This window comes from Myotis yumanensis, unplaced genomic scaffold (assembly GCF_028538775.1).
Source record: "Myotis yumanensis isolate MYYU_CA2020_CCGP unplaced genomic scaffold, mMyoYum1.0.hap1 SCAF_2, whole genome shotgun sequence".
Taxonomy (NCBI): Eukaryota; Metazoa; Chordata; class Mammalia; order Chiroptera; family Vespertilionidae; genus Myotis; species Myotis yumanensis.
The window spans coordinates 156,839,618-156,863,761 of NW_027223753.1; the positions used below are offsets into that span (position 1 = coordinate 156,839,618).

Here is a 24,144-nt window from a genome sequence, read left to right on the forward strand (position 1 = left end):
AGCCCTGAGAGTGCGCTTGAGGGAAGCCCGGACCCGGGAGGGTCCAGAGGAGTGAGGTGCTGAGCCCTGAGCTGTCCTCGGTCAGAGTCATACATTCCAAAGCAGCAGACGTCTACTGACAGGAGACTTCCTGTTACTTCCCACCTGGAGGCAGGCTCAGGCCGCATCAGGCTCAGCCCATGTGAGAAGCCTCCTCCCAATCACAGACCATCCTTCCCTGGTCCTGAAGGTTCAAAGAATTGCTGTGGGGTTTTAAAGCGCCTCCGGCCAGCTGGGCTTGCAAACTGGGCCTGCACAGCACCGGGAGGAAGAGGCAGCGAGGGCACCGAGGGCACCGTGAGTAAAATAACTTCACTCTGCAGGGAAGCTGCTCTCAGTGTCCTGGCTGCTCTCTCAGGAGGGCAGCCAGCAGTCTGGAAGGGGAGGAGAGGAGTTAATTTCCTGTCTCCCCCCCTCCCCCTTTTTTTGTAATTTAGAGCATTGTGACTGTTCTGTTCCCTTTACTTTCAACTGTACAGATTGCTTTCTGGAACCCTTTGGTATTGCCCAGTGCTCAGAACTAAGATTAAACTTCTTCTGGGGCTGTTCTCCCTCCACCCTGATTTCAACCTCAGATTTCCTTACAGAAAGACCAAGGAAAACCCAAGAATCCTGGGAGAACCGGTATGCCCTGATTAAAGCTCAGACAGACACCTTGGTGGACCCCCAGTTTCCTCAGGGAGTCAGAAGAGTAAAAGAAAATGCCAGGAAACTGCTCATGTTCTGAATAATCAGTCCGTAGCCTAGCAGAGACCAAGTTTTCTGGTCTCCTTGTCAGAAATCATTTGGTTCTGCCAACTCGGTACGGGGTTTACGAAATAATTTACTTGGGTTTCTTCTCTGCAAACAATTCTGTTTAATGACTGTGTCCGTAAAGAAGTCAACAAATTTGCTTTATCTATGCAATGTCATTTTTATTCTTCAATAATTAGTTGATCCACGAGAATCTACAGGTCCTAAATATACAGGGTGGGGCAAAAGTGGGCTCACAGTTGTTTGTATGGAAAATAATACAATAATGAATAAATACTAATACAAGAATAAACTCTTGTGTTGTCTGTACTCACAACTATGAACCCACTTTTGTCCCACCACCACTGAGCACTTGAGAGGTGGCTAGCACAACTAAAGACCTGAATTCTTATTTCTTGAAATCCTTTGAATTTTAATAGCTACTTGTTGCTGCTAGGTACCATTCTGGTCAGAGCAGGTTTAGAGTTTTAAAGAAGAAAAAGGAAGGGTGCTGTGACCTGTGGATGTCCTGGCCCTGGAACAAGCTCCTCTTTTCATCATTCCCAGGGACTCATCCCACCCTGAATGGAAGTAGACCAACAATTGAGAGAAAACCTCCACACCCGTTTTTATTCTCACCTCTAAGTCATACCACTGTCTCCTCTCATTCTGGGTTTCAGACTCCGGGCTAAGGCAACAGCGCATTGTGTTTCTCGCTTCTTCCTTTCCTACCTCTCCTTTTGTTTTCTTTTGTTAATCCAAATTTCTCTCGCATGAAATAGAGTTTGAGGTTTGAGGTGTGGTCAGTATTATTTGGTCCAATAAACTTAGGTGAGGGCGAGAGGTAATGAGTTGGGAAAAAAATGATCTCACTCTTGGTGGGCGAGTCTCACTCATTCTTTGAAAATTGATTTGTGTAGTGAGTAATCAATGGTTTTTAGACCTGTTCGATGTGTCTGGAAACATCAACGCTACAGATATGAATAACATAACAACTGAATGAAGTCACAAGAAAAAAATAAATAAATAAAGCTGCAGCCCATGGGGAAAAAAAACTCTACTCTTCAGAGCAAAAGGACTCCCCGGATGTTGAGTAATTCAAATAGAGCATCTCGGTGCCAGGCCACTGGGCAGTTTCCTACAGGGTTGGCTTCACCAGGACCTGCTCCTTCTGTGGAAAACATTTTGAGGTGAGCTGCATACGTTCACTAGGGGGCAATGTCATTTCTGAAGTGGACAGCTGCTACTATGCCCTCTGTCCTCTACCAGTCCCACCTTTAAAAATTCACCCCATCCCTCCTGGGCCGGTGTGGCTCAGGAGTTGAGTGTTGACCCATGAACCAGGAGGTCACAGTTCGATTCCTGGATGGGGCACATGCTCGGGTTGCGGGCTCAGTCCCCAGTTCGGGGAGTGCAGAGGACAGCCAACCGGTGATTCTCTCTCATACTCTCTCTCTCTCTCTCTCTCTCCCCCTCTCCTCCTCCTCCTCCTCCTCCTCCTTCTCCCTTCCTCTCTGAAATTAATACAAATATATTTTTAAAAAATAATTAAAAAGATAAAAATTCACACCACCCCATCTGCATCCTTTCTAGCCCTGCCAGGTTAAAAAAGAAAAAGAAAGTCAAATACATATGTGGGAGGTGCTGCTTTAAAATAACAGGCAAGTTTCAGAAAAGCCCATGTGTGAAATAACTCATATGTACTGGGGGCTAAAGGGAAGGAAGACACATCATATTACCAGGAGTCAGTGTCTTTCCACAGAGATAGCCCTGAGATCCAAGTCATGAGTTACGAGGTGTGTCTTTTTAGGTCCTACCCTCTCCTTGGGTCTCTTCCGTCTCATGGCATCTTCTCTCTCCCTTTGGAAACATGAGGAAGGGATCTGATAACAACATTCACAATAAGGCACTGACATTGATGACTTGTGAGACCCAGTGTGCCCCTGTTATGCGTCCTGTTTGCATTCTAATCAGGAGCAGCAAAGGAGTGATTCTGTAGTTGTGGGATTTCAGAAATTAGGGTGAAGAGTGAGGATTCTTTGAAAGGAGGGCAAGGGTGGAAGGCTCTCTCTAGCTTTGTAATGTGACTCCCCTTGTGGCTTAACTTGTTTGTAAGGGAAAAGGGCAAGCTCAAGGGGAGGGCATTGGGAGTTACTCTTAATTTTAAAGAAACATAAAAATAAGTTATCTGTCCATACTTTTAAAAGGGGAATGATTAGCAACAAATCCAGTATAAGCCTGGCTTTAGAGACTCTGCAATGACGCTTCTACGCTCTTGAGCAAGTCACCGTCCCTCTCGGTACCTTAGTTTCCTCGTCTGTACAATAAGGAGGCTGACTACCAAGCCTCTAAATTTGCAGTCAGAGCCAATATTCTTTCATGATATGAATGGGCATGTGGCCAGTCAATGCCCGAGGACAAATGACACGTTAATTTCTTCCTAATCACGTGCCTTCTGAATAAGACAAAAACTACCAAGAGTTAGTCATTGGCTTCCAGGTGAGTCACTCATCAATTAATTTGAAAGGTTATAATTTTGTTTCTTTAGTGCAATTATTTGTCAAATTGACTTTTTTTGTGTACAGTAATTTATTCCTTTGTGGGTTCCAAATAACTGATTAAACAAACTTTGATAAAGAAAAGAGTTAACAAAGTATCAGGTTAGATTGCCGTGGCGGAGACTAGCAGAGGAGAAAAGCCACACTCACATATCCGCCAAACAGGACATGTCTGGAGAGCTGTTAGAGGCTGCAAAGAGAGGAAGGTGGGGAAGAAAGGATAACTTAGGGCAAGGGTACTTGGGGAAAGAAGAGGTTTTTCAACTGAGCGTCAGACAATGGCAAAGAGTTCCATAGGCAGAAATAAGAGAAGGGATCATCCCAAAGGGAGAGACAACCTAAACACAACCTGGACTCAGGATCAGGGCGCTCAGGGCAGCAGAAGACAAGCAGCAGGCCCTTTGAAGTCTGACTGGTACTGTCCTGAATACAAGCTAAGGAGCATGAGCTTATCGCTTAGGTTGGCCAACCTCTCTCCCAGGAGAATGAAATGGTTGGGTCTGGACAAATAAAGTAGATGGAGGCAAAGGGAAGGCATTGTTATATCTCCAAGAATTGAAAAGTCAAGACATTTTCTAATTCTGGAGAAATCTGGATTTGAAGAGATTGGTCCGCAAGAGAGAATGGGTTGGTAAGAGGAGCCATCTGGCGACAGGAAGTAAGAGGGGTCCTGTGGCAGAGCTGTGGATACAATGGGAGCTCTCCAGGGCTCTCCTTTAAATGAAGGGGCTGGGGAGCCTTTCTGGGTGTTTAAGCAGGGAGTGATATGAAATCAGAGCTGTGTTTTAGGACAGTGGCTCTCAAGACTGATTCTCTGGCACTTAGATGGCAGGTTCGATTTTTTTGAACACCACAAAGTGTTGATAAATTAAGTTAAAAATAATTAAGTAGATCATTTTGGCCTAAATTCATACTTATAAACTAGATGCTAGCTAGACAGGTGCTAACAAGCACCCAGATTTAAGAAAAATTTGTGAGAGAAAAATGCTTAAAATGACAAATTTTGATCATTAATTTTTCTCCAAATTATGAAATGACTGCAATTATTTGGTTTTGGCTCAAAACATGTTGGCCCAGTAGGTGTAACATCTGTGCTCTGTAGGGTCATTTGAGAACCTCTGCTTCAGAAGTTCACCCTGGACGCACTGTGTGGAATGGAAACAGAAACTGTTGAATTCATTGGAGCCAGAGTTAGGAGCTGTCAGTAGGAATTGGAAGGAAAGGGTAAAACTGTCTCAGGAAACATCAGAAGATGATCGATCATGTTTGCTTCTATCAAAAATAGAAGTCAACCCAAACTGGGGGCTGTATTTTTCAGGGTTCTTCACAGAAACAGAACAAATAGGATATGTATGTATCCTATTCTGTTTCTATGAAGAACTGAGAAAGACAGACAGAGACAGAGAGAGAGATTTATTTTAAGGAATTGGCTCATGTGATTATGGGGCTGGCAAGTCAGAAATCTGCATCCCAGCAGACTGAAAAGTCAGGTAAGAAGTTAATGTTGCCGCCTTGAGTCTGAAATCTGCAGACTGGAAATTCACACAGGGTTTCTATGCTGCCATCTTGAGGAAGAATTGCCTCTTCTACAGGAAACCTCAGTCTCTGCTCTTAAGCCCTTTGACTGATGGGCTGAAGCTCACCATGTAATGGAGGATAATCTGCTTTACTCAAAGTCTGACTTAAACGTTAACCCTATCTTAAAAAATATCTTCACACAGATACCTAGACTGGTATGTGACCAAACAACTAGTTAAGTTGACAAATAAAATTGACCCTGACATAGTGTTCATTTCGATACTTCCTTGTCAGGCAGGCAGAGACAAAGCTTAAGAAATCATTAACCTCTTACGGCACTCTGACCACAGGCCCAGAGAACACCAGTTTATGTTCTATATGTACCCCATTTGTCCATCCCTTCTGTCCTCTCTCCTTCTCCGAGAACGTCAACAAACTCAGAATTTTTTAATAGCCACTGGTGTGAAACTTTATCAGAGTTTTTCTCTTTTCTTTTTCTTTTTTTTTTTTTTTTTTACCTATATAAGTTCATTATTCTGGCCTAGGCACTAAATATAATAGCTGTCAAAGAACTCTAAGAGGTCAGCCGGACCTGATTGTTTTCTTTCATAGAAATCGCGTTGCCTCTCCTCTGAGGGTATCAGCGCTGCAGCCCTTCCTGGAGGCCTTTCCAGCCTCTCTGCCATGGGAGTAAATTCACTTGCCCCACTTCTCCAGCATCCTTTCCTAGGACCTTTCCCCTCGATGGGGGTCTTTGACGCAGAGACTATGTAATATCAATTTACACGTTTCAACCAGGGTTTTCCAGCTTCACTCTTGAGTGTCTTCTAAATTCTTGGGTAACTTCCCTCTGAGCTCAATAACTTCCCTCCATGTTTCCTCTCTGTTGATTCTAGAATAGTGGTTTCCAGGCACTCTGGGGCTAGCCACGTGGTTAGGAAGTTTAGGGCTAATTAGGGGAAGCTCTGTGAGGCCCAGACTCCCTACTCTCGTTTCAGCCAGATATTTACCTATTTGTATATATTAGAGTTACATATTGAAATCATATTCCTTTTGAAAATAGGGCTCTGTTTTAAAACAAAATTAAACCACTAGTTTTCGGTGCCTTCACCATGCAATAGTATTAGCTCTGGTCTGTCTGCTTCAAGTAGCTGAGGCAAAAGTAAAGAAAGTTAATATTGCACGGGTAATACTGTGTTAGAATTTCACATATAGTCTCATTTAATTTTCATGGTGACCCTTCTAGTTAAGTATTACAATGTCCATTTAGAAATAAAGTTCAACAAATTGAGTAACTACCTGAGGTCACAAAATGGTTAAGGGGTGGAGTTGAGATTCAAACTCCGGTCTGCCCAAAGCCCATGTCCTTCCCACCTCACCATACTCTAGCCAGCTCGACAGTAAAATTCTAGGCAAAGTTTGCACACATATATTCATTCACCCACTCAAATACACATTTTAAAAAATTTACTTTATCTGCCCTTTAGTTTAGCAAAAGAATTTACTGAGTGCCTACTATGTTGCAAGCACTGTGCCACCTTGGACCTAGAAAGGGCGAATAAAACAGGGTGCCGGTGCCTTCTCCTGCTTTGGAGACTCTTGCAGTGAAATGCAAGACAAACCCTTCCTAGGTTGATATCAGGAGGAAGGAAGGGAAAAGGGCAGCAGAACAGGGTCCTCCCTGAGGAGTGTCTGCGTCAGGGAGAAAACAGCCCTGGTCCAGAGGAGACAGAACCTCAAAGCTCATCTCTGATCAGCTGGCCAAAGCCAGAGGGATGAGGCCGGGTGGCGGGTGTTACCCGCTCAGGAATGCTGATGGAATGCACAGAGGGCCTCTCCCATATGGACTGGACGTGCTGCCTGGTACCTGACTCTGGCCACAACCCACGCACAACTGGGAAGCTTTTTTTTCTCTCCCAAAGAGACTTTTCCACCCATGAGCCCTGTGAACTCCTCCCATGGAAAATAAAAAGAGGGGCACCTGGGGAAGGCCTCCAGGCCCCTCCAGCAGAGCAGTGCAGGGCAGGGGGAGAGGGAAGGAGGAAGGCGGTACATCACCTCAACCTCGGAGCCCTTGGTGGGGGGCCATTTATGCAGAACCTCCCTTCTAGGCCCCAGGGGTCACTGGTGCATAAAGCAAACCCATAACCTAATGCCCTGCCCTTCTTAAATATCCCCTGGTTATTATTCATACCTTCTTATGTTTGTAAATAATTTTAGTGTTCCCAACCCCTTCTGCATCTTTCATCCTAGTGGTCACAATCCCCTCAAGTACGTGTGCTTCACCCATTTGATAAATGCAGAAGTAGACCCTGAGGGCATTGCCCAGGGTCACACAGGAAGGACGGGCCAGGCTGGGGTCTGCATCCAGTGTTCTGAGGCCGGGTCCAGGGTGCTCACCATGCAACCATGGCCGTGAGCCTAGCACCACAGCTGTGAGCCAACCACTGGAAGTCTAGGCCTGGCTCCCAGCCGCTCTCCCTCTTGACATCTGTGGCTGTTTTGGGGATGGAACAAATGTTTTATGTTCCTTAGATACCAACCACATCTAAACAAGGTGGCCAAGGAGAGGCCATGAAATGTGGACTCTCACATTGACCTCTACATTTGTACCTTTTACATCCAAGGATTTCAGTCCCAGGGGAGGGGGGGCGGTGATATACATCTAGACAGGTTTCCTGGAAAAACAAACTTGTGGGTTTGGGGACAAACATTAGTGCAGCGTCAGGGGCTGAGGAGACAAGGTCCTGGGGAAGCGATTGAAGAGAGGCCTGGTTGGTGGTTCTGCCCTTTGCAGAGGCTGGGTCGCCTGAGCAGGGAAATGTGTCTGCTCTCTCTGTTCCAGGAAGTGACCAGGTATTTCTTTTTCTCATGAAAGTACTAGCTATGGGACAGGACTTTATAAGCTGCAACATGTTAAGGAAATGATCCGGAGCCGGCAGACCTGGGTTTGAATCGCAGCTTTTGCATTTTCTAGCAATGTGGCTGAGCAAAGGGATCTCTTCAAGCCTCCTTTTCTTCATCTGCAAAATGACAACAAGGCAGACTCTCCCCAGACCTTCCAGGAGTAGGGCAGGTCTGCTCACACCTCGATTTTGACCCGGCGAGACTCATTTCACACTTCTAACTCCAGGACCGCAAGAGAATACATTTGGGTGGGTTGGTTGTTTTTTCTTCCTCTTCTCTCTCTCCCTCTCTCTCTCTCTCACTCTCTCTCTTTCTCTCTCTTCCTCTCTTTTTTCTTTTAATTAGACTTATTGGGGTGACATTGGTTAATAAGATCATATAGTTTCAAGTGCACATTTCTATGATACATGATCTATATATTGATTGCATTGTGTGCCCACCACCCAAAGTCAAATCCTCTTCCTTCACCATATTTTTGGTCCCCTTTACTACCCTCCCCCTTCCCTCTGGTAACCACCATACTGTTGTCGTGTCTATGAGTTTCAGTTTTATATCCCACATCTGAGTGAAATCATATGGTTCTTAGCTTTTTCTGTCTGACCTATCTCATTTAGCATAATATTCTCAAGGTCCATCCGTGTTGGTGCAAATGACAGTATTTCATCTTTCATTATGGCTGAGTAATATTCCGTTGTAAGCCACTAAGTTCATGGTAATTTGTTATAGCAGCAATAGGAACCTAATACAGATTTTGATAAAAATACCAGCTCTCAGGTCTGTTGAGAGGATGATCATAAGTGCTGAGCATGTGGTTGTTAAATGACAGCTTTCAGCATCATTTTGTTACTTTAAAAAGCAAGAGTGGAAGACCACCAAGATGGCGGCATAGGTAAACACCGGAGATTGCTGCCGCAAACAACCACTTCAAAAATACAACTAAAAGACGGAACGGACATCACCCAGAACGACAGGAAGGCTGGCTGAGGAGAGACTCTTCAACTAGAAGGAAAGAGAATAGCATACCGAGGCTCAGAGGAGGCGCAGTGTGGAAAATTTAAAGGTGCGGAGGTGCGCGCGCAAAGCGGGCTGGTGGCTGAGGGCGCAGTTGTCATTTTCAATCAGGACAGAGTCTCAGACTCTGAGCTCCAGATCCGGGCGAGTCCCTAGGGACTCAGACTCAAACAGGAGAAGCGGGATTGTCTAGCATCAGTTGGAACGTGAGGGCAGCTTTCTCTCCAAGGTTTGCAGCGGTTGCTGGGGTTCTGAGAAGCAGAGCCTCTGGGAATGGGACTGAGAACAGCCATAACTGCTCCCTCCGCCCGCCCTGTTGACCCCATGCAACCCGCTCCTGCCCAAGCTCTGCGCAGAGCCATTTGCCGGATAGCCTCAGGCAAAGGCTAGATTAGCACCTCCCCAGAGGACAGAAGTTTTCCCACAGCTGATTCTCACAGCCAGTCCGCCTGGTGGTCAAATCCCTCTAGTATTAACTACAACAATCAAGGCTTAACTAGAACAAGACTGTGCACAAAGACCACAAGGGGGTGCACCAAGAAAGCATAAAAAATGTGGAGACAAAAAAACATGACAGAAATGGAGGATATAGAGCTAAAAAACGCAATTTTGAGGGCTTGCAATAAACTTGAGGAGAGCCTCATGAAAACTAATGAGACCCTCGATGCTATGATAAAGAAACAACTAGAAATTAATCATACACAGACTGAAATAAAGAATATTATACCCAATAGCAGACCAGAGGAGCGCAAGAATCAAGTCAAAGATTTGAAATGCGAAGAAGCAAAAAACACCCAACCAGAAAAGCAAAATGAAAAAAAGAATCCGAAAATATGAAGATAGTGTAAGGAGCCTCTGGGACAGCTTCAAGTGTACAAACATCAGAATTATAGGGGTGCCAGAAGATGAGAGACAGCAAGATATTGAAAACCTATTTGAAGAAATAATGGCAGAAAACTTCCCCCACCTGGTGAAAGAAATGGACTTACAGGTCCAAGAAGCGCAGAGAACCCCAAACAAAAGGAATCCAAAGAGGACCACACCAAGACACATCATCATTAAAATGCCAAGAGCAAAAGACAAAGAGAGAATCTTAAAAGCAGCAAGAGAAAGAGACTCAATTACCTACAAGGGAATACCCATACGACTGTCAGCTGATTTCTCAACAGAAACTTTGCAGGCCAGAAGGGAATGGCAAGAAATATTCAAAGTGATGAATAGCAAGAACCTACAACCAAGATTACTTTATCCAGCAAAGCTATCATTCAGAATTGAAGGTCAGATAAAGAGCTTCACAGATAAGAAAAAGCTAAAGGAGTTCATCACCACTAAACCAGTATTAGACAAAATGCTGAAAGGTGTCCTTTAAGAAGAGGAAGAAGAAAAAGGTAAAGATACAAATTGTGAACAACAAACATGCATCTATCAACAAGTGAATCTAAGAATCAAGTGAATAAATAATCTGATGTACAGAATGAACTGGTGATTATAATGAATCAGGGACATAGAAAGGGAATGGACTGACTATTCTTGGGGGGGGGGGAGGGGAATGGGAGATGCGGGAAGAGACTGGACAAAAATCGTGCACCTATGGATGAGGACAGTGGGTGGGGAGTGAGGGCGGAGGGTGGGGCGGGAACTGGGAGGAGAGGAGTTATGGGGGGGAAAAAAAGAGGAACAAATGTAATCTGAACAATAAAGATTTAATTAAAATAAATAAATAAATAAATTTAAAAAAATAAAATAAAAAAATAAAAAGCAAGTGTGACTTTCTAAGTTATTATGTGCCGCTGATGCCAAGGTCCAGAAGGAGAAGAGGATGAATAGCAGAAAAGGAGAAAAATCTAGTGATCAGCAACTTCAGAATATCTTGTGCATCGACCCACTCCTGCCTTACAGACATCAACCCACAGCCATGCCTCCTGCCATTTCCTACCACATGCTTGTCTGGATTTTCTCAACTCACTCTTCTTTTCACTCAAACCAAGCTCCTATCTATCTCTTTCCTTCTCTCCTCCCTCTCTTGCCAGCATTTTTCCACTCTGAGTCTGACTTACAATCTCCCAGAGTATCCAGTTGTCTCTCCCCTTTCACAACTGTGTGGCAGAATCGCCTTTGAGAAAGTATGGGTGTTACAGGACATAATTGGCTCATGGGGGCCAAATCCTTTTTCAGGGTCCCTCCAGCTCCTCTCTGGAACCATAAAGTCCCTCTCCGGCCTTCTTCCTTTTCTCCACGGCCCTTTTCCCCCTTTATTCCCTGCGTATGGTCATGTTTGCATTGAATTGTGTTGCTTATAATCACACTTTGTTGAAAGAACAAATGTGCATTTTCTGTGCTTTAGGCCCAATTAATCACCACAAATAGGCTGCACCTGGCAAGCGGGTGCCTACTCAGCAGTGGTTGATAATGGTGCTGAATTTGGCCTCTCCAGAAACTTGCCCTTTACTCTCTATACGTGTGTTGCCTGAACTTCTACCTTTCAGTCTATTTACTTATGTCTCAAGTTCAGATGGTAACCCAACTGGTCTGTGCATACCAGCGGTGAGCTTTACGATGTGGCCCACCCGGCTCCATGAGTAAGGCTCCCCTTGGTGCAGTTTGTGCATTAACTCCTTCCGGGCCCTCGGGCTCCCTCCGTCTGGTGTGTAACCATCTCGGGAAAGCATGAGTGGCATTGTAGGCATGCAATGACATTTCCAAGCAGAAGTAAATGAACGGCATTTCTAAGCAGAAACTACACCAGGGGGTCTTGTAACAAGGGCCAGATTCTTCTATTTACTCAGCAAACATTGAGGGAGGGCCCACTATGTGCCCAATTCTGAGCCAAAATCACATAAATGTGAAGTCTTCAGCTCTCACAGCTACTCAGGTGAACGGGAAAGGGGAGATATTTGGAGATGTTTAAGATTACTTGCAAGGTTGTTAGTACTTACAATGGAGTATAACAATGAAGTTCAAATTTAGCCAGGGCTGAGTCTTTGTCTCCCACTGATCTCCATACAAACTGAGACTTCAGCCAAACTGACTAGATTGCAATCTCACGGGCTCCTGGCTCTTCTGGGCTCTAGTGCCCGACCCTCCCTTTACCTGGAAGGTCACCCATCCACCCCTAGTCTGCTTATCAAAAACCATACATATTCTGCAAGGCTTACATCTCCCCTCCTCGGGACCTCTACTTAGGGTCTTCCTAGCGATATTATAACTCTTTAGACCAGCGGTTCTCAACCTGTGGGTCGCAACCCCTTTGGGGGTCAAAAAACCCTTTCGCCTAAGATCATCAGAAAACACATATATAATTACATATTGTTTTTGTGATTAATCACTATGCTTTAATTATGTTCAATTTGTAACAATGAAAATACATCCTGCATACCAGATATTTACATTACGATTCATAACAGTAGCAAAAGTACAGTTATGAAGTAGCAACGAAAGTAATTTTATGGTTGGGGGGTCACCACAACATGAGGAACCGTATTAAAGGGTCACGGCATTAGGAAGGTTGAGAACCACTGCTTTAGACACATATCTCAGCTTCCCTACTAGAGCATAAAATCCTAGACAAAAACTATCTCCCTGACATTTTATTTCTATGTATACCTCAAAACACAGCTTGTATCATTTAATACAATTTTATTTAAAGCATGAATGCATGAAGTGATTGGTTAATTAATTTAATGACTAAAACATTGAAAGATGTGGATAGCTCTTCTCAAGGTGATTCCAGGGCAAGAGCCAAACGCTTACCCTTGTGTTCCTTCCAGGGAGTCCTAGGGGAGGGAGAAGCCCACTCATCTTCAGGGCCATACAAAGTACTAAGCCTGCCTGAGCTCTGGAGTCACACAGACCAAAACCTCCAGCCTAGCTCTTGCACGGACTGGTTGTATAATGCCAGGAACTCAGTTTACCGGAATTAAAGCTTTAGTGTTCTCATCTGCAACATGAGCCTCTTCACCTTTTTCCTGTTTCTACCTAAATGGGTTATGAGACTTAGATGACTGTGTATACAGTACCCAGTGGAGTGGCATGTAGAAGGAACTAAATGTGCTAGTCCCTCTTCTCTCCCACTCCTCTAAGGTAACAATGTACTTTTTTATTTGCCAATTACTGTTTTACGAATTTATTTTTTTAATTATAGTTGACATACAGTATTATATTAGTGTCAGGTGTACCACATAGTGATTCAACCTTTATCTACTTTACAAAGTGATCACCACAATAAGTCCAGTAACCACTCACCATACATAGTTTTTACAATAGAATCAACTCTATTCCCTATGCTGTACGTTACATCCCCATGACTTATTTAATAAGTGGAAATTTACCCTTCTTAATCCCCTTCCTTTCCCGCCCTTCTCCCCTCCCCTTTAGCAACCAACAATTTGTTCTCTGATTTCACTTCTATGTGGAATCTAAAAAACAAATGAACCAACAAAATGAGACAGAAACAAGCTCATAAATCCAAAGACCAAGTGCCAACTATTTTTGAAGATAACAAAATATTCTGAAAATAATGGTTTTTAACAACTGCCTAGAGTCCCTCTGGGAACCAACTGCCAATTCTGATCAACACTTTCGGCTTCATCCCAAGGCCCCTCCGTGAGCCTCAGCCCCACCCAGTCATCGTCCCCTCACATCTGCCTTTGTTGACTTGTGGGGCCTCAGCTCATCACTCAGAAGTAAGCAGTCTGTATATTCCACACCTTATAGAACTCCTGAAAATACTAATCAGACTTTGGCAAGCTTGACTCTTTTTTTCTTCTTTATAAAATTACAGTGATTACTGAGTTTAGTAACCAAATGTCCTCCATTGCTAAGTGATTTCGTGACTTTGGTTTGGATGCTTTGAAATGAGAAGGCAAAACACCATTGTGTGACTTAGTCATGCTGTGGAACTTGCAGTGGTATTTGTCACCTGTGCCTATTAAGTTGTAATATTCTCAACTGTGTCTCCAGCTTGGGGGAAATCCTGAAGATGGCCAAAGACGACTCCACCATTCGTTGCTTTCAGGGCCTGCTGATTTTTGGAAATGTGATTTTTGGTGTAAGTAATGAGTATTTTTTTTCTGACAATTCTGCTCTTTCTGTAATCATGATTTTAGATCAATTAAAAGTGAAAGTTTTTCCCTGGTTGGTGTGGCTCGGTTGGGCATCGTCCTGTGCACCAAAAGGTTGCCAATTTGATTCCTGGTCAGGGCACATGCCTGGAATATGGGCTCAATCCCCAGTGGGGGGCACGCAGGAGGCAGCCTATCAATGTTTTCCTCACATTGGTCTTTATCTATCTCTCTATCTCTCTCTCCCTTCCTTTCTCTAAAACTCGGTTTTTAAAAATCTTTAAAAAAGTGAAAGTTTAAAGGAAATTAATGATTTAATTACTGGCTCCCTACATCTTTTCTTCAGTTTAAGAAATATGTTAGTGAAATATACTAGCTCAGATTTAACTTATAAATAATCGTATATAGCTATGTAATATATCAAAAGAACAGGTTGGAAAAAATAGATATTTCCTTCTTAAGTTTAAAGCAGAGAAATGTAAAAGGGGCCACGTTGGTCATGGCCGGTGTCCAAACACTCCCACCACACACCCGCTCTGGTGTTTCTTTCCTATTTCACCTTCATTTGATTTCATGGGACTCTGCTTTTAAGGCTGTTGGGGGCAAATGTTTGCGTCTGCTTGTTCTCATCACACAGAGGCCCCTGTGGGGTGTGAGAGTAGCTCAGAGGCCAGGCTGGGGGGACACGCTGTGGTGGGAGAGCAGGTAGGAATCAGGACCCCTGGCTCTTGGCCCAGCCCTGCTTCTGACTCCGTGTGACTCAGAAGGTGGGAAAGATAATCACCAAGGTTCTTTCCAGCTCTAACATTCAGTGGTTCGCTGGCACTGATAGATACGACCAGGACCGGTTACAATATTACAATCCGGGAATTTGGATGATTGTCGTGGAGGTGGGAGATTATTGTCATACAAGAAGACATTGTTTGAGTGGCTCATGCCCCAAAAACTTTATAATAGTCTGAAATTGGGTTTTTCCCCAAATAGCATGAGATCCACATGTGGATGGAGGCATGCAACCAATTAGTAGGCTGGAAGGAGCTGTTTGATTTCCTGACAATGAGTTTGAATCAGTTGCTGAAACCTATGCAGGGTATAGAGTCTGTCTCTCTTCCTCCCTACCCCCCCCACTTCTCCATCCCTTCCCAATGCTGCTCTCCCACCAGCCTGACAGAAGCCCCTCTGCCCCCAGATGTGTGGCATCGCACTGACCGCCGAGTGCATCTTCTTTGTATCCGACCAACACAGCCTCTACCCACTGCTTGAAGCCACCGACAATGATGACATCTATGGGGCAGCCTGGATCGGCATGTTCGTTGGCATCTGCCTCTTCTGCCTGTCCGTGCTAGGCATCGTAGGCATCGCAAAGTCTAGCAGGAAACTTCTTCTGGCGGTAAGACCTTAAATCTATCTGCAGTTGTCTCCTGGACCGATGTTGATGGATTGTTTCTTCTTCCCTGAGCACAATGCTTTGGTGGGGTGAGGGGAACAGAGGGTGCCAGGTGAGATGGGAGAGGAAGAGGCAGACTCTCCCTGCAGTGAAGCTTGACCCTGTGGGGACAAGGATGCCTTCTGCTATCGCAAGTGCAGAAGACTCCAGTACAGGGGACCCAAAGGGGAGCCCCCCAGGGGTGACCCTGTTGAATACTCTCCAGACCTGTGCTTCTCCAACTGTTGTCTGCATGTACCCAACTGGTACAGCCAAGAGTTCATAGGCCAAAGGACAGAGTGAGAACTTCATAATTAGATTGTTTTCTCTTCACAATGAGAGATTTAAAATATTACTGTAGCATTAGTATTAAAACTTGGTTACAAAATACAAGATTTAAGATTAGCATATAAAATACAAAATATGCATGAATTTTTCAGAGAAAACATGAGCCTTTTCTGACACTTTTTAGCTCAAGGCCGATGATGTTGTGTGTTGTCCTGCGCTTACAGTGTTTCGAATTCCCTCTGCTTTCCAGGGATCCCAGAAGAGCTTGATGCACACGGCCTACAGCCTCAGCTCCCACCTGCCTGTGGAGGCTCTGACTCTGTGCACCTACAGAGGCTCTTTGGCCCCAAGACACATGTCCTGCCTTTGCAGAGAAAGTAAATTTGAGATATTTTGCAAAAATCGGCAGATCTAAGAACCCTGGGCACTGGGTCAAGACCTTTACTCTCTGCCCCCAGGCTCAAGACAGTAGTTTCTCACTCTGTGATGGGGTCCAGCCCCCACGCCCCATCCTGAAACCACTCTCCTACCCCAAGGCTGCCGGACCTGAGTTCCACGTTTAGGGAACCAGTCCGGCAACTTAGATGCTTGTTGGTTCACTCCTCCTGTGCTCTGACCTTGTCCTGGCACCCAGGGAATGCAGACCATTTACATTCTCTGGTTCCCTAGTGTGTTAGTTCCAGGCAAAAGCCCTCACTTTTGGAGGGTGGGGAAAGGAATGCAGGGAAAGGTAGGGGAGGGACAGCTGTCCCTAGAGACATGCTTCAGCTGCATCTCAGTCTCACTGTGGGCCAGTCGCGTGTGCCTGACGAGGCCAGGAGAACTGAGAGGGGAGAGAACACTCTTCACCACGCCCCCAAAGAGAAGGAGCAGGACGCCCACCAGGGGCTGACGCAGAAAACATCTGCGCCCCGTGCCTCCTTCCCAGAGCGTCTCGAGGGGTTCCTGAGCTTCTTTCACAGGAGCCAGCCAAGCTCTTGACAAAGAGCCAGACAGCAGCTAATACAGGGAGGAAACTGCTATGAGGCCTCGAGGTGCTCCTGCTGTTTACCCTCCAACCCACGCTTTCCTCTGGGCCTAGTGCTCAGGGGAAGAACAGGTTTCCCTGCATTCTCCCACCAACACTGACCGAGGTACCCTTCCCAGAACACATGGTCTGAAAGTCTGTGGGCAGGGCTGAGGAAAGCAGACACGGAACTCTCGCAAGTAGTCATCGTCCCAGATTCAGGGGTCGTTCAGGTATTTTCCAGACCTAAATGGAGGCAGTGTGGTGTGAGGGCAACATGTGTGTATGTGTGCCGCACACACATAAACACGCACACACATGTGTACACACATCAGTTCATTCTCTTGTATTTGTTTTTCTCGGTTAAAATAGAAATGCAGGAGACTGGACTGAGAAAACTCTGTATTCAGTGAGCATTTGTTCTCTGAGGAAAAGGAAAGAATTGAGCTGATTAGCACCAAGTCTTGCTCCAAGCAGCTGATCAACAAGGGTTTGTTGAATAACTATGTGAGCAATTGGATGATTGCCCGGCCAGTGTGGCTCCGTGGTTGAGCATCGACCTATGAACCCAGAGGTCACAGTTCAATTCCTGGTCAGGGCACATGCCCGGGTTTCAGGCTCAATCCCCAGGAGGGGGCGTGCAGGAGGCATCATTGATGTTTCTATCTTTCTCCCCCTCTCCCTTCCTCTCTGAAATCAATAAAAGTAAAATTTAAAAAAAATTTTAATAAATAAATAATGGGATGATTATATTTATATGACTATACAGGGGAGGACAAAAGTAGGCATACAGTTGTGAGTACATGAAAAAGAGTTTATCCTTGTATTATTTCTTATTATTGTTGACCTGCTTTTGCCCACCTCTGTACTGAAAAAACATAACAATTATTTGTTTTAAAAAATCTTCCCTTGGAGGTAAATATAAGTCTTTTTTTTTTTTTTTTTTTTGCTTTCCTTTCAGTATTTCATTCTAATGTTTATCGTCTACGGCTTTGAAGTGGCATCTTGTATCACAGCAGCAACACAACGTGACTTTGTGAGTAAATCCCAACAGCACAGAGCAAAATGATCATGCAGATCATCATTATTGTAAGATAATAGTTAACATGTATTAAGCTTACTCCACACCAGGCACTCTAATGTGCATATTAATAATAAATATATAATTTTACTTAATCCCAATAACCCTATGAAATGGGTATTATCACTATTGTCAATTATAGATGAAAAAAATGAGACCTAACAAGGTAAAGTAACCTGTCCAAGCTTACACAGCTGGTGAGTTGAAGGCAGGGATCCTGAGTCCAGGCAGTGTGACTCCCAGGGTCCAAGCTTGTAACCCCATGCTCTTCACCGCTGTGCCATGGCCACTGCTCCCCAATAGGACAATCACCAATCACCACATCTAAAACTTCCTCTCAGTTCAGCATCCTGCTTTCTTTTCTTTTCTCTAATCCCTGGCCTGAACCACCCAGCAATACCTGTCCACCCTCGTCTCCCAGGGATTTCTTTGAAGATGGGGGTTTCTCCCTAATGGGGCCTTCAGCCAAGCCACCCAGAGCAGCCTCATACCCACCCCTACCCCTAGTCAGTGCCTCTGAGCACAGTGTTTACTCCAGCAGACAGTGTTCGGTGCCCCCAGCAATGGGCCGAGCAAATCACTTTGCCTCCGTGGGGGTAAGTGTGCCAATGAACTCTCTCTCGTATTGCCTCCTCCCTCTGTAGTTCACACCCAACCTCTTCCTGAAGCAGATGCTGGAGAGGTACCAAAACAACAGCCCTCCAACCAACGATGACCAGTGGAAAAACAACGGAGTCACCCGAACCTGGGACAGGCTCATGCTCCAGGTAATGCCTGTGATCCTGGGAAGATGCCATTTTGTGCCCAGAAAAGTCCCCAAGGGGTGTTTGTACGGCTGGGAGTGAAGTCAAAGGGTGGGGACGACAGCCTCCGAGGGCTCCCTCATGGCCTCCACCCTTTCTTTGAATTCTCTCACCCTCCATTTTATAATTTCTTTCATTTATTTTAATATTCCCACTCCAATAATGTTTTTTACCCTATATTTCTTGTTAGCAAGAATTAAGCTCCTCAAATGAAAATGTGAGTGTTCACACATTTGAAAATTCCATTTACCAACTTCTTTACAAAAGTCCCCAGGGGTGTTTGTATGGCTGGGAGTGAAGTCAAAGGGTGGGGACGACAGCCTCCAAGGGGATTTCCTTCACAAAGGGACTTGACGTCAGCAAGTGCACCTGATGCTCTGATTTACCATCAGGGGACAGGAGGTGTACACATGACTCAGAGGGATCCCTGGATCTATATTTATTTCAAGCCATGATGTTGATTAGCTTGCATGGATAGGGATAATGACATGTTCAAGAAACTCAGGTTAATCGCACACCTTGCCTCTTAGAACTCAGGCGTCACTTAGATTAAAATGAAAAGTGTTGCCTCCTCTGCCTCTCAGTGAACTCCAGTGGCAGTCACTGTCTGTTTGCTTATTCATTACCTTCTCACACCTCCTATGGACCAGGCCTGCTAAGGACCAAGAGTCATGACTTGACTTGATCACCCACTTGTCTCTACCTCATATCCAAGTTTACCACAAATGTTATAAAAATCCAAGTATTTCAGAATATTACCACCTCTCCATTGCTGTATGTATATAAATTCTTATCCCCTACATAGCCCAACTCTCACACTGCTCCCAAACCCCTACCCCTAACACCACCCCAACACCAACATTTCACAGTCTGTCATCAGTAAGCTCCCTCATGACCTCCACCCCTTCTTTGAATTCTCTCACCCTCCATTCTATAATTTCTTTCATTTATTTTAATATTCCCACTCCAATAATGTTTTTTACCCTCTTTGGACCTTCAATTCATTGGCCACTTTTTCGCTTTATATCATTTTCTTGTTAGCAAGAATTAAGCTCCTCAAATGAAAATGTGAATGTTCACACATTTGAAAATTCCATTTACCAACTTCTTTAAAATCCAGTCTGAAATACACTTGACTCAAACTCAACCATTTTTACCCAAAATGCTCAGGTCAAAATACGGGATAACTATTTTCTTTGGTAAGATATTTTCCATAATCCACTGGCAAAAAGGGACATGCTTTAAAGGTAGTTGATTTACCATCAAGTTTGCTTGAATATATTTATTGTAAAACTTGAGAGATGCCCATAGCTTTCATTTCTTCCCTTGAAGTATTCTAGCAGAATTTACAACATGAAAGGAAAGTGATATGAGTTGTGTTTTATCCTCCATCTCAATTCTGTCCAGAGTGTAAGGAAGTTAACTACATATTAATAGATCTTCCCTATGTAGGGGCACAGCTGTGTGTTACAGGCTTAGATTATTTTTTCAGTTTATTTTCTCCCATTATAAAAGTAATACATATTTACTGCCGAAAAAAATGTTAAAAATATAGAAAAGTAAACAAAAAGAATTAGTCACAATCTCTTCACCACTAAAAATTTTAATTTTCTGATTCTCAATTTTTTCACATGTAATATGTGCCTAGTTATGCCTCTCTCACATTGTTGTATATAGATATTAGTATTGTATTTCTTAAGTATTAGTATTTATTGAGGGTGTACTATGGACCAGGCAGAGTACTAAACATGTTACATGTATTAACTAATTTAATTCTCATGACAGCTCTATGAGGTGGGTACTTTATTTATCCCAATTTTACAATGAAGGAAATTGAGGTTTAGAGAGTTTAAATGACCTATCAAATGTTTAAAAAAAAAAACCTTCAGGGCTAGTAAAGTAATAAATATAAAAATATTTTGCAAACTCTAAAATGTAAGTTCTCGATACCTTCAGCTCTCACTGAGGCACTTGTAGTAAATGTAAGCTATGGTACACTTTTTATCTTTTCATTCTCCATAAAATCTCAGTTGCTGCATTGATGGCCCTAATAAGGACCACGGAAGAGCATTTTGTATCTCTCATCTGCCAACAGGACGGTTGCTGTGGTGTGAACGGCCCATCAGACTGGCAGAAATACACGTCTGCCTTCCGGACGGAGAATAACGATGCCGACTATCCCTGGCCTCGTCAGTGCTGTGTCATGAACAAGCTGAAAGAACCTCTCAACGTGGATGCCTGCAAACTAGGCGTGCCTGGTTATTATCACAGCCAGGTGAGTCCCCGCCGCCTGCCCCTCTCCTCCCCCCCAACACCTGCCAGGAGTTCCTTCTGCTCTTCTTGAGCAACATACTGGTTATTGTAGGTAATCGTCTCTCTCCGTAAGGAATTCTGCATTCTTCCTCCTAAGCCTTATGCTATATTCTCCTCTTAGTAACATGCGAATGCTGATCAAGGGCTGATAGGGGAAATGTTACAATTTAATTAAATGAACAGAACGTGAGAACTGCAATAGCAAAATCCAACTTTGTTTAAAGGAAAGCGATTTGTACAATGTATAGAAGTGGTGTCTCAAAAACCATTTACCTTGAACAAAGAGTTGCTCTAGTTTTGCAAAATGTAAATTGGAAGGAGTGATCTGCCAGTTCCAAAGCAATGGAAATTGCTGAGGGTAAATGCCGTAATTATATATCCACATTCCTTATTCAGTAATCATACAGGATAGCCTTAATAAAACGTTAGAATAATGATTTGGGTAGAAGGTAATTTACATACAGATGGTTTTTGAGAAAGTGTCTCCGGACTAATGAGGATGATATGATAATGATGGAAACTAACATTTACTCAGTACTTACCAAATGCCAGACACTGTTCCAAGTGCCAGACATATATTAACTCATTTAATGCTCACAGGTAGGTGCCAGTATGGTCCCTATTTTCCAAGGTATTCCAGTGGATACCTTGCCCAAAACCACACAGGTAGTGAATGGTAGTCAGGATTCAAATGCTAGCGTCTGGCTCCAGAGCCCAGACTCCAAGCCAAGAAAGCACTTGGAAATATTCCCATAAAGCCCTGAAGAGAATCCTCACACATGTACAGCCAGCCTCTGAAATGCTGTGCACTGCTTTGCAAGTAACCACCTGGAGGAAAGCTAGTTGTGTGCCAGTCTATTAAATAGTTGAGAGATGTCCAGCTCTTTAGTCTTGGAGTAAATCATACAAAGTGCACTTCCAGCATGAAGGGCAGCCCTGCGGATCATCCGGCCACACCTGGTAGGGCGCCTGGCCTAGGAATGGTCAAGTTCATCAGAAAAGGACATGATACAGATTATTTTGCAGAGTCGTTCAAATCAACCCTCATTTAGTTCTTTAGAATCATTTTAATCAGTTATGGTCACACTGCTATAAAAATTAAATGTATTGCCTATAACTATGATGCACAATATAATTATCACTCTCAGGAGTCATAAAATGCTTTCAGTATTTCAACCCTGGAGCTGGCCCATGCAGATATACCTTGACTGGATTGTAATTGCATACAAACTGTATTATCTCCTTGAAAGGGACAGAAATAATACTATTTCAGAAAAATACTATTACATCCCAATAATGAGGGATCTCCACACCTGTTGCAACAACCCTTCGGGCACCCTCCCTTACAGTCCCTTGGCCTCACCTTGTCCTTGACATTTCCACCTCCACTACCCACCAGCTGCACAACTACAAACTTGTTATCACTCAACCCTGCTCCCCAAATTCCTGAATCCTGAAATTCCTCTCTCCGTCCCTGACTCCCTGTGTTCCTACTTTCTCAATCTCACTCATCCTTCAACCTCAACATAATCTTTTATCTATTAATCCTTTCCAATTCCCCCCTCCCCTGTTCCCCAGCTTCTTACAAAACAGCCCCCCCCCCCCCCGCCCCGGTGCCTCATATACCTCCCTTCTATTATTGCAGCTGACACCTTGAACTATATTATAATTACTTGCTCACAAGCCTGTTTTTTCTGTTAGTCTCCTTGAGAGCCATGCATTATTAGTTCTATATCTTCACTACTTAGCTTAATGCCTGGTGCAAAGCAGGCATTGATAAATGGTGGGTGGGCAAATTAAGAGGTGAACGGTTCTGTTTCCACATTCATGTTGTAGTTTTTCAAGATCTACTAATACAGTGGTCAGCAAACCGCTGCTCTCGAGCCACATGCAGCTCTTTGGCCCCTTGAGTGTGGCTCTTCCACAAAATACCACATGCGGGCGCGCACATACAGTGCAATTGAAACTTCGTGGCCCATGTGCAGTTGGTTTTCAGCCTGGGCGAGTCTGTTTTGAAGACGTGGCATTAGAAGAAGTGGGGGGTGTCAGTTGATCAGCTGACCGGAGACGCGGTGCAGGCGGGCCGTGGTATACGCAGCACGAGGGAGGTACATTGTTTTGAGGTACGTATGCTGAGGTCGACCCCATCCAACTCTCCCATCCACACTCCTCTAACTGAAACAAGTATACAGGATGAGTGTGGATGGGAGAGTTGGAAGGGGTCGACCTCAGTGAACGTACCTCAATCAGATTGAGGACGTTTTTAGCAAAGGCCAGCTTAGGAGTACCCTAACTAAGTTAATAACAATGTACCTGTCTATATAGTTTAAGTTTAAAAAAATTGGTTCTCAGAATAAATTTCAATCGTTGTACTGTTGATATTTGGCTCTGTTGACTAATGAGTTTGCTGACCACTGTACTAGTACATTGTATGAGTGAATGCTAACAAGATTAGAGAAGTCATCATAAGTGTGGTAAGAATAGAAACAAACCAGAATTTTACATAGCATGTCAGATGCAGATATGTATATTCTTGGATCATGGTCCATTTGCCCTGGAAATGCGAGTGTGCAAGTTTAGATCACTACACTCGAGAAGGTTATGATGGATGGAGCTAAGAAAGGTCCAGTTATGCACCACAGTCATGTTGAAAAGGCACTAAATGAGAAGAGGTGAAACAAACTGGGTTTTTGTTGGTGAGCTCCGTGAGGGAAAGACCCGTTTCTGTCTTGTCACAGATGAATGCCCATCCCAGAGCCTCAGACAGATTATTGGACAAATGACCATCTCCCAGGATTATCAGGACAAGAAAGTGAACAATAAATGTAGGAGTGTTTGTGAATTATCAACTGTGTCAGATATGATATTTTTGTAATCATTACTTGAGATAATATTTGCACAAAGTTCTGAATGAAGTAAGGAAATGAGACCCTCACTTAAAGGAGATTGGGGAAGAGGGCTCTAAACAAAGGAGGCAGCAAGTGCAAAGGCCCTAAAGGAAGAGCATTCTTCACTTGTTGGAGGGACGTCAGTATGGCAAGGCCAAAATAAGCAAAGGAAGAGTGGAAGGCAAGGATGGATCTAGATTTTGTATGGACTGAAGCTTATAAAATTTGTAGAGCATGGTCCTCCTAAGGAAAAACAATTAAAAACATGCACAGCCCTAGCCAGTTTTGCTCAGTGGATAGAGCATCTGCCCATGGACTAAAGGATCCCAGGTTCAAATCCAGTCAAGAGCACATACCTCAGTTGCAGGCTTGATCCCTGTGCAGGAGGCAACGGATCGACGTGTCTCTCTCAGATGGATATTTCTCCCTGTGTGTCTCTCCTCCTCCACTCTCTCTCTCTAAAAAAATCAATGGAGAAATATCCTCCACGAGGATTTACAACAACCAAAAACCC

The 24,144-nt window shown here is 44.1% G+C and overlaps 1 protein-coding gene across 3 annotated transcripts in view; it reads left to right on the forward strand.

Moving 5' to 3' along the window:
* The first annotated feature begins 214 nt into the window (after positions 1–214).
* The window catches only part of UPK1B (uroplakin 1B), a 33,398-nt gene continuing 9,468 nt past the window's right edge, over positions 215–24,144 (forward strand). For 2 of the 3 annotated variants that reach the window (XM_070406242.1, XM_070406244.1), the window contains exons 1-6: positions 215–336; positions 13,725–13,812; positions 15,015–15,215; positions 17,507–17,581; positions 18,271–18,393; positions 20,525–20,704. In XM_070406242.1, the coding sequence (XP_070262343.1) occupies positions 13,744–13,812; positions 15,015–15,215; positions 17,507–17,581; positions 18,271–18,393; positions 20,525–20,704 (648 nt within the window). In that variant the 5' untranslated portion in view covers positions 215–336; positions 13,725–13,743. The remainder of the gene's footprint in view (positions 337–13,724; positions 13,813–15,014; positions 15,216–17,506; positions 17,582–18,270; positions 18,394–20,524; positions 20,705–24,144) is intronic. The other variant, XM_070406243.1, reaches the window with a different exon arrangement.